At 35.8% G+C, this 11,277-nt stretch overlaps 1 protein-coding gene and 1 long non-coding RNA gene across 3 annotated transcripts; both read left to right on the top strand.

The window, feature by feature from the left end:
* Window positions 1–4: 4 nt before the first annotated feature.
* Window positions 5–762, top strand: LOC125200093 (annexin-like protein RJ4; the record flags this gene model as incomplete). The annotated part of the gene is made up of 3 exons (XM_048097869.1): window positions 5–169; window positions 258–347; window positions 435–762. Coding segments are annotated over 3 exons (459 nt in total), but the record flags the coding sequence as incomplete, so codon positions are not given.
* Window positions 763–2,515: 1,753 nt separating this feature from the next.
* LOC125200090 lies at window positions 2,516–4,652 on the top strand. Of its 2 annotated transcripts, XR_007172666.1 has the most exons (7): window positions 2,516–2,545; window positions 3,120–3,171; window positions 3,582–3,613; window positions 3,731–3,799; window positions 3,887–3,934; window positions 4,020–4,134; window positions 4,472–4,652. It is a non-coding gene; the product is annotated as an uncharacterized LOC125200090 (long non-coding RNA). The 2 variants fall into 2 exon arrangements; XR_007172667.1 differs by lacking the exon at window positions 2,516–2,545 and having other exon boundaries at window positions 2,773–3,171; window positions 4,029–4,134.
* Window positions 4,653–11,277: the final 6,625 nt, after the last annotated feature.

Genomic DNA, 11,277 nt, shown 5'->3' with positions numbered 1-11,277 from the left:
GATCAACGCAAAATTAGCGAATTCTGAGGCTGCTTGTCTTCACAATGCTATACAAAATAAGGCTTTTAGTGATGAAGAAGTTATCAGAATCATAACCACAAGGAGCAAACTCCAAATCCAAGCAACTCTCAACAAGTATAAAGATGATTATTCCTCATCAATCACTAAGGTACAACAACTTTGATCATTATAATATTATACATCTTAAATTTGGATGAAGAAATTAAATGAGTTTTTGTATTAAAAAATAATTGCAGAACTTGAAGGTTGAGCCCTCTAGTGATTATGTAGTGGCTTTGCACACAACTATTCGTTGCATAACCGACCATCAGAAGTATTATGAGAAGGTAACAAATGTTGTTTAATTTTTGGGTGTTGAATTTCGTACTTTTATGTTTGTGTTTATTTATTGAATGTTGCATATGAATGTGAAGGTGATTCGTGAGGCTCTAAGAATGGCGGGGACGGACGAAGATTCGGTGACACGAGTGATCGTGTCGCGAGCGGAGAAGGACTTGGAAGGGATAAAGGAGGTTTACCTAAAGAGGAACAGCCACAGCCTTGAACAGGCAATCACCAAGGAAACTTCTGGACATTACAAGGCCTTTCTCCTCACTTTGCTCGGCAAACAAGATTGATCATTTTTGAATTTTCTGTTTCTTCTCTCTTTGTTGTTTTTGGCCTCAAACGACTCTCAAACTCTTATGCGTGTTTAATTATGTATTGGGTTGTACGTTGAATGACTTGCTGTTGTGTTTGTTAGGGATTATGTATTGCAAAGCATGTTTCTAACACTACAAAAAAAACACTGTTTCCCGACCAACACTTGCCAAGCACCTTACTTGTGCTCGGAAACTACCGAGCACTTTTACCATTGCTCGGAAAATACCGAGCACTTTTACCTTTGCTCGCAAAACTACCGAGCATATTTGCTTGTGCTCGGCAAACCAACGATTAGCTCTTACTTGTGCTCGGAAACTACCGAGCACTTTTACCTTTGCTCGCAAAACTACCGAGCATATTTGCTTATGCTCGGCAAACCAACGATTAGCTTTACTTGTGCTAGGAAACTACCGAGCACTTTTACCATTGCTCGGAAACTACCGAGCATATTTGCTTGTGCTCGGCAAACCAACGATTAGCTCTTACTTGTGCTCGGCAACCCAGCGAGCACTTTTAACTGTGCTCGGAATATTCCGACCACTTCTACTTGTGCTCGGCACAAAGCAAGCACATTTAGTTGTGCTCGGAAATTTGTAATATAGAATAAAATGGCAACACTATTTCAAAAACTACAAGTATAGAAGAGAATGAAGATACTTAAAGATAGAAAAATGTATTTAAATTATTTTTAAAAAAATAGCCAAGCTAAAACTGCGTGCAATAGCGCAACAAAACCGCCCGCTCGTGGCCGGTCCGAACGGTTGATACGGATTATAAACCAATTATTTGATTCAAATTTTCTTGAGAACGATTAGTTATATTAAAAAAATATTGTTCGTGGTATCGAACGCAATCGCATCACCTATTAAATCATCTATGAAACTAGCGAGCACCTTTATTTGTGCTCGGAAAATACCGACCACCTCTACGTGTGCTCGCAATATACCAAGCACTTCTACTTGTGCTCGGCAAAAAGCAAGCACATTTAGTTGTGCTCGGAAATTTGTAATATAGAATAAAATGGCAACACTATTTCAAAAACTACAAGTATAGAAGAGAATGAAGATACTTAAAGATAGAAAAATGTATTTAAATTATTTTTAAAAAAATAGCCAAGCTAAAACTGCGTGCAATAGCGCAACAAAACCGCCCGCTCGTGGCCGGTCCGAACGGTTGATACGGATTATAAACCAATTATTTGATTCAAATTTTCTTGAGAACGATTAGTTATATTAAAAAAATATTGTTCGTGGTATCGAACGCAATCGCATCACCTATTAAATCATCTATGAAACTAGCGAGCACCTTTATTTGTGCTCGGAAAATACCGACCACCTCTACGTGTGCTCGCAATTTACCAAGCACTTCTACTTGTGCTCGGCACAAAGCAAGCACATTTAGTTGTGCTCGGAAATTTGTAATATAGAATAAAATGGCAACACTATTTCAAAAACTACAAGTATAGAAGAATGTCTCGGAAATGGCGTTTCGAGCACAGGGTGCTCGGAAAAAAGGCCGAGCATCTTAAATGTGCTCGTATATAGACGATTTAGTTTTTAAAAAAATTTATATATTAAATCATATTTCTACATATATATCCCAAACATTACTTAAAAGTGTCGCATAAAGCCTAGCACCTTAAAATTGCTTGGGTATATACTCTTAGTTTGTTAATAAAGATATTTCTAAAGCAATGCAGCAAATTGAGATTGAGAAACCGCATTTCCTTCCCTTCCTCCCACGAGAAGGAGCATCTATTCATCATAAAATCACACAGTTTTCGAACCGCCGCGAAACGTGTTGGTGATCGATGTAAGAAAGACTCTCAACAACGTCATCACGTTTCCTCTCGGGAGTCTTCTTCGTTCGGTCCGATATTCAGGTTGCTTGCTCAAAGAGTCAATTTTCGTAGTTTATTCAATTAGACCATAGTCCTTTCGATCGCGTTGATTTTTCCTTTGATTGATTGTGTCATCGCTTAAGATCAATTGTTTGAATTTTTTGCCTCTGTGTAATGTATTCCTATTAGTTGTAATTTTTTTGCCTGTGTAATGTATTCCTATTGAGGCAGCTACTTAGGTTCATTTGTCTAAGCAATATGTTCGTATAGTGTTGAGTTTTGTGATCTGATCATGTGAATGGACTAAATAAATGCTCCAAACGTCTCTATTGGTAATAAACAAATGTAACTAACTGTGACTCATATAGATTTCCTTGCATTCTTTGAGCAATGAACATGTATGCTTGATTAAGGAAAACATTTTTGAGTTTTGTGATGTGATCGTGTGAATAAACAAATGTGACTAACTGTGACTCATAGCTTTTCTTGCAAACTTTGAGCAATGACATATGTTAGATTAAGGAAAACATTGAGATGATAAAGATATTGAAGTTTTTATTGCTTGAATAAATGAAATAGTGAATTTTTGTGATGCTCTGTAAATTTACAAGTGCAGTTCTGTGGCATAAGGGTTGGGAGTTTCCTCTACCTCCACTTGATTAGGGTCGGTAAGTGAGTCTATCCTCTTTCTGAAAAAAGTTATTAATCAGTTTCATTCATTATTTTCCTCACAACATTTCACTGCATCCACAAATTCACCCTATAGAATACACTCAATCAGTTCAGTTTTACATGAAGCATTTAGGGGATTTAAACATTGTTTCTTAGTTTGGGCATGAAAATATATGTTAAGATGTATTCTTGTAGCTTATACAACTTTTAATTTTGCTATGTGTGAGAAACTTAGTTAACTATAGTGGAGGTATACTATTATTTGGTTGTTGAGTGTGCGCCTTATTCTTGAAAACAATGATCATGAGAGACTGCTGCATCTCTGATAAGTTCCATAATCAGTGAGTTTTACTATTTATTCAATTGAATTTACCTGAGTGTAATGCTATTCTCTTTGATGTTGCAGTATGCTTCCATCCATGGTGTGATATCTTTATTGTAAGTTGTACTTTCCAGCTTCCATGTCTTACACATGATACCTCTTTCTGCTTTCCCTTGAACATATTCTACTCGAGATTTTTCCAATCCAATTGACGCTGCATTTTGGTTTATCAGGATTCCTTGAAAAGTATAAACCTGTCAGGCAGTAGCTCTATAATTCTAGGTCTTAAAAACTTAAGACAGGTAGTGTGGGAGACTTTGACATACCCTGTACTCTTAACTGCATTTTCTTTCAGTCATGACCACTGAGCCTTATGCCTTATGAACCAGTTATAGCGATGGACAAGCAAGGTAGCACTTGATCACATTCCATTCAAGGTTGCCATAACTATTTCTTCTTACCTGCTTTTGTATGAGTCTGTTTTGTGTGAAAGCACCTCATCATGCGTGCTAACAACTCCAGGTGCTGCAGCTCCAACGTTTTCGCCGTCGACCGGTGAGGAAGAGGCCTACCATTCAAACTGGCTCTGAATAGGCCCGGCCTGACGGCCGCGGCCTCCACCAATGTCGCCCTGCATGTACGAATCCTTATTTGCTTTAGCCCCGTCTTTGTTTTCCTTCTCAATACCCCAATCTTTGTGTTTACTGTGCAACATATGCAGAAATTTAGTTTACTGTGAAATTGTGTTCTTCATATTTGGTTTTTGCTGCTGTCGATTAACTGTTTCTGTTGCATAACATGAAAGTTGTCCTTATCATCTATTCTTTGTGTTCTCCTTGTATTTGGATTTATTTCATGGGATCTCTTTCCCCCTTTAAGAAGCAGTTTTAACCTGAGATTGTTTGTTCTATTTCATGTTTAGTGGTGAGATGTGAGATATTAATGTGTTTGCACTTCTTATTTCTGTCATTTAGGTTGCTTGCTTCATTTAGTTGGCTTCCTCTTCATCATGTATGGCTGGGACTAGGGATGTTGTAGCGCTACCGTTCGAGATGCATAGGCTTGGATTCTAGGTCTTGACCCGGGCTCAGTGCTCGTCCACGTCCCCGAGATCATGCTTTGTATTCAAATTCATAAATTTTTTGCATTTCAAATTCAAATGACTGTAAAACAATTTAATTTAATTCAATATAATATCATTTTGAGTTGGTTTATTTTATATATTTAATTATTACTCCTGATTTAGGAAAATACAATAAATTGAAATATAATTTATTAATAATTAAAAAAAAATAGAATACTTTTATAAACCAGATACCGAGCACCAAGGTGCTTGGAACTATTCCATTGCCCCAGAGTGCTCGGAAATATTCCATTCCCCCTAAGTGCTCGGAAAATTGCAAGCACAAATCGGTGCTCGGAAATTTTCGACCACAAATTTGTGCTTGGAAATTCCGAGCACCTGAGTATGTGCTCGCCATGTTCCAAAATCTGAAAATCATGTAAGTGCTCGGAATATTTCGAGCACCTACAAATGTGCTCGGCATTTTTCGAGCACAATCAGGTGCTCGGATGTCCGAGCACTCTAAAGTGCTCGTATAAAAATTCCGACGAAGCGAAAGCCGAGCACTCTCGGTGCTAGGAAAGTGCTCGGTATATCTCGATTTTCCGAGCATTTTACCTTATATTTCCGAGCACTTGGTGCTCGGGAATGCCTGTTTTTCTTGTAGTGTTGGTACAAATATAGTAATAATTTGGGATTTTATTGTTGATATTATTAAAAGTTTATGACAATTTAGTGACGAGAAAAATTAGGATTTAGTCTGATAATTTTGCCGTAATATCAATAGTAGCATGCAAATAAGAATAAAAGCGAAATTGAGAAACAAACATAGTAAAGAAGCATAGATATTAAATTAGCAAGTGGGAGTGGTGATGCCGCAGACGGCAGCCACTTTTCTGGCGTTGGGAGAATCAATGTAAGGCTTAAACTCAGGGTTGCTCATGTATTGGCAGAAGCAAGGCTGCTGCTCCTTGAGCTTAGCGCAGCACTCCGCCGACGGATCCTGCCCCGACGACATCGCCCCGAGGCATGGAAACAGCTGAACCGGGTCGCATTCCGCGCCTGCATGCACCACCATCACCATCACCATCATCACAAACAAGGCCCCACCAATACCCTTCATCGCTCGATCGAGTTTAATTTTGATGTGGAGAAGAGAAACAATGCTACCATACTTATATATAGGAATAGAATTGAGATGAAACCATAACCATGGCTGTTTTTAATTCGAATCTGTACTGGAATCAAATCACCTCTTCCACGCTCAATAAGATTCATAGTAGATGTTCAGCTACATACTACTAACTCAGAATTTCTAAGTCAAACCAATCAATCTCTTTCTTCTTCGCCTATTAACTTGTTTCTGCACCCTAGCTATACCCTAAATTTGTCTGCTCTCTTTTAAAAATTCTTAAATCTTAGAATTTTAAGAAATACTCCATATAACGTAAAACCTAATGAAGTAAATTAATAGTGGAAAATGTTAATGAAATTGGGTTTCACTTTTATATGTAATTATTAAGTTATATTAAAATGTTAGGGAAATGAAGTTAATAGAACGTTGGGCTTACTTCAATAAAAATGAAAGTGAACTTATATTTCAGGATGAAGACTCTTATCATACAACGGAAGGAATAGATCAATTTACAATAACCCATATTATACACTTTGCATAGGATAAGAATATTTCTTGCAATCTGAAATCAACTTTGATGCCCTGCGGGCAGGATAAGAATATTTACTATTACATGCAGTAATGGTACTCCATTCGTCTATTAGAAGTGATTATTTTTTTATTCTTTATTGTTTGCATGATTTCCCCTTTTTTAGTTATTCCATCACAGATGATTGATTTCTACTTTTAGCAAAAAACAACATATTTACTTTCTCTTGCTTAATTCTCGTCTTCTCTATCCTATGTTAATCTTTCACTTAACTTAATAAATACCATTTTCTTAAATCTAATATCAAAAGTCACTTAACTTAATAAATGTCATTTTCTTAAATCTAATATCAAAAGAAACCAATCACTTGTATTAGGATGAAGAGAGTAACATATAGGGATCGGGCCAGTCTAGCGAGTTTTGGATTAATCCTGCTCGGGTTGCATGTTAATCGGATTGTAATTATATTGGGTTTAAAATTTTCAATCAATTAGTTGGCTGATCGAGAGCTGCTAGTTAAAAATGATCATGATTAATTTAATAAATATGAATAAAAATTAATCGTGTTTGTAGAATAACAAATACTCAAGCATGAGAATTTTGATGTATATGTTCTAACCCACTCTTGACCTTGGATACTAATTACGCTTGATAAATCTTGTGTTGTTAAATCAATTACTAACATATAAGAATATGTTGTGATGCATTATGATATTAAAATAAATACTCCATTCGTTCCGAAAATATAAGGACATTTGGGACAACACGAGAATTAATGCATATATAATTGATAAAGTAAGTAAATGAGAAGAAGAGTAATTAAAACAGTATTAATTAGTGGATAGTGAGACACAAATTATTAATAGTGTTTAACAATGGGCACTTGTGGTATAAATTGTAAATAAATTAATGTATATAGGTAATAACTTTGAGAGAAATTTCCATAAATGGAAATAAGAAATCTTTATGGGACAAGAAATAAGAACTTTGAAATGACATAAGCTCTAATGAAAATTTTGTAAAGTCAAAGAAATACTCTCAGTCCATGGCAGCTTCAGATAACCGTTCCACAATTTTAATCGACAAGATGACACATTTCCTTATTTGGAAACTTTCTCTCTCAATTAATACACTCAACCACTTTTTCTCATCAATATTAAAATATTCACCTTTCTTTCTCTCTCTATTTTAATACTTCCACTCACATTTTCTCTCTCCAATTAAACACATTAACCAATTACTCCTAAAATCCCGTGCCGGCTAAGGAATGTGTCATCTTAGCCGGGACGGAGGGAGTATGACATATCTTCAAAATCAAATTGTGTGCGATTGTTCAAGTGGTTGGAGAAGCGTATTAAGTGAAATAAGTGCACTTCTCAAGCTGTTGAATAATCACACAATTGTTTTGAAAATACATGATATCTATATATGTCTTTCCTAAAGATGCGAAATAGAAACACGCGTTTCCCTTGGTCGAAAGTGAAAAAAAAGTTTGAAACATGTAATCCATTTTCTATATGTTTTGAGAATTTTGCCGAGCCACGTTTGTAAAAGATGAGGAATTAGTTGTTAAAATTCTAATATTTTGTCTCACATCGGCTGGGTGATGATCCTATCTCTTCACATCGGGTGGTGATGATCCTATCTCTTCTATATAAGGATGGATAATCTCTCTATTATGAGGCCTTTTAAGGGGTGAGTGGCCCATTTCTAATATGGTATCAGAACCGGGCCCAAGTCGATGATGAATTTATTCTCTTTATCTCTTCTCTTACCTACCCACGTGATGGAAGTCCGATGTGTCATTCGGCCCACACGTGAGATGGCGTGTTAAAATTCCAATATCTTGTCCCACATCGTTGGTGATGATCCGATCCTATCTCTTCTATATAAGGATGAATAACCTCTCCCTTATGAGGCCTTTTAAGGGGTGAGTGGCTCATTTCTAATATTAGTAATTTTATCTAATTATACGGGTCTAGCTTTCAAAGACGTTATCCTCCAAATTATTTAGTTTGTCTTTGGGTTTAAACATATATTAAGTATATATTTGATATTCTATGAACAAAAATGTCATTTTTTTAATAAAATTTCATTCACGGTGAGTTATCGTCCTATCAAATATAATTACTATATTTTCAAAGCGGGTTTCTTTGGGCCAACAAAATAACACAGACCTATAATATGTCCAATTACTTTACTATCCCTTACTATATTCTCTCGCTATTTCTTTATTTTAACTTGCTAAATACTTGTTTATTGATCTATGTGCTTAAAAGAACACCCCAACATTGGGTCAGTGAGAGTGATTATGTAGTACTTAATAACTTTATTACATTGCTTTTTCACTACCACACATTCTCAAGTGTGTTGTCCATCCATTATTTTCAGCCACAATTTCATGGCTAATATTTTTTATGGAAGATCGGTCTTTTTATCTTCTTTTTGATGAATATATCCTTGTCATTCCAACGCATTCACAAGTAGGTTCTATATCACTATTGTGGAATCGACTTTAGTTTGATTCTTCCATTCTCTTTTTCATATACTCACAAGAGATGCCATAATCTAAAAAATTATACACACACAATGATACGAATCATATATCATAGGATCTTCTCATTATTTAGTTATATTTTAATTCACCATATCTTTCTCCTATTTGTTAGATATTTGTTTCTTGTTGCATAAGTTAGGGTATTAGTATTCTAGTATTATAACATATTTGTTAGATATTTGTTTCTTGTTGCATAAGTTAGGGTATTAGTATTCTAGTATTATAAATAGGAGAGCTTGTTATCATTTTAATGAATCAATGAAATACTTTTCCTAAACTTGTCTTGAGCAAAACAAAAAGATTATCTTTCGTTCCTAATTGTTGTTCGTCGGAGAACGTCCGAAAATCAGCAATTTGTGGTCTATCATTCGAGAACGTCGAAGGTTCGATCACCTTATACCTCCGAGAAGTTAGTTAACCGGCCACCGCCGCCACCGCTACGATCTGATCTTTTGCTAATGCAACCAAGTACAACATCTACTATTGAGCTGCCGCCCTACACCACCCCGAGACCGTGTCAGCCCTTGCTACCGCTATCCGTGAAAGCTCCATTATCGGCCTCTACTCGTCAACCGCAAGGTGATGTCTCAAGCTCGAGGAAAATGGAGTTGGAGAAAGATTTGACAATGGTGAAGAGAAGTGGGAAGAGAAGTTGATAGTCCTTAATAAAGTGTGGAATCAAATAGAGACAGAGAAAAAGAATGACTCTGTTACCAAAAGAGAAGATGAGGTCAACAACACTTTTCTTAGGCTGATCGAGAAAGAGATAACACCTGAAGCTCTTGAATCTAGTTTAGAGACACAAGAAAAAGATTTAAGTATGCTTCTGAGAAGAAGCAGAGAATCGAGAAGATGGAGATTCTATGCATTGTTGAAGAAGGGCAAGACTGCATTTAGATTCAAAAGCACGGCCTTGAAGGAAAATGGAAGATAGGAAAGGGTTATTTGAGAATGAGATTAGAGTCATGATGAAAAATTGGTTACGAAGAAGACCACAATCGCAATACGATGAAAATAGTGAAAAAGAGAGGCAAGCTCTTGTGTGTTTGATCCCGGAGGGACTCTTCGTCAGATACAGGGTTCCCACCTTGAGGACAAGGTGGATTTCAACCGTGGGGACTTGATACAAATCATATATCATAGGATCTTCCCATTATTTAGTTATATTTTGATTCACCATATCTTTCCCATATCGTTAGATATTTATTTCTTGTTGCATAAGTTAGGGTATTAGTATTCTAGTATTATAAATAGGAGAGCTTGTTATCATTTTAATGAATCAATGAAATACTTTTCTAAACTTGTCTTGTGCAAAACAAGAAGATTATCTTTCGTTCCTAATTCTTGTTCGTCGAGAACTTCCGAAAATTAGCAATTCGGGTCTATCTTTCAAGAACGTCGAAGGTTCAATCACCTTATCCCTCCGAGAAGTTAGTTAACCGAGCCAGTTGGAACGCTCGTAACACACAACTATCGTAACTAACGGCGTGATGCTTAGTTTAATTTTATAAATATTATTGAATTAGACTGATGTTATATCATGGAGTACTTAATTTTACTAATACAACAAAATTAATCTCAATTTTTTACAAAAGAATATTCTTAGTTTACATTTTTCTTTTTGTTCATTACGATTAGGTTTTATCTATTTATTTATGATAAATGTTTTTTAATAAGAAGACTCTTATTTTCTCTCAACACTTACTCCAATGACTTTTTAATCTACTTTTTATAGTACTCTCCGTCCCATTTTAAGAATCTCATTTTGAGTTGACAGCTAATTTTAAGAAATGTTAAGAAAAGTTGATGAAAAAGATAGCGGAATGTGAGTCCTATTTTTATTTATTACTCCATCTGTCCCGCTTAAGACGACACTTTTTTTCTTTTAGTTTGTCCGAATAAGATGACACATTTCCTTTTTTAAAAGCTTTCTCTCTTCAATTAATACACCAACCACTTTTTGTCACTCCTATTAAAATATTCATCTTTCATTCTCTCTCTATTTTAATACTTACATCCACATTTTCTCTCTTCAATAAAACACTTTAACCATTAACTCCTAAAATTCCGTACCGGCAAAGAAATGTGTCATCTTAGCCCGAAAGGAGGAGTAGTTTTATAATAAAATGAGAATGAAAAAAATTAGTTGAATGTGGGGCCATTACCATTTATAGAATATTCCAACCGTGACTCCTAAAGTGGAACACCTAAAAATGATAAAATGGGACTCGCTAAAGTAGGACGGTGGAGTATTATATTTGCATTAAACTCATATTTCTCTCCCGTTGTTCGTCATTCTTCAAATCGTGTATTACTTGCTTTAGTTGCCTTATATGATTTAGACTGGAACAGTTAGATGTGAAAATAACTTTTTCATGGCAGCAATGGATGGGTTCGTAACACCCCGACTTTGCTAGTAATTTAATTACCCTTTTTTATTTCTCGACTTCATTATGGGCGAGCTCCTAGCACTTGGTCTTGTAGTGAATTCCTGTG

This window comes from Salvia hispanica, unplaced genomic scaffold, assembly GCF_023119035.1.
Source record: "Salvia hispanica cultivar TCC Black 2014 unplaced genomic scaffold, UniMelb_Shisp_WGS_1.0 HiC_scaffold_800, whole genome shotgun sequence".
NCBI classification, from domain to species: domain Eukaryota; kingdom Viridiplantae; phylum Streptophyta; class Magnoliopsida; order Lamiales; family Lamiaceae; genus Salvia; species Salvia hispanica.
This window is presented reverse-complemented; position numbering and strand designations above follow the sequence as displayed.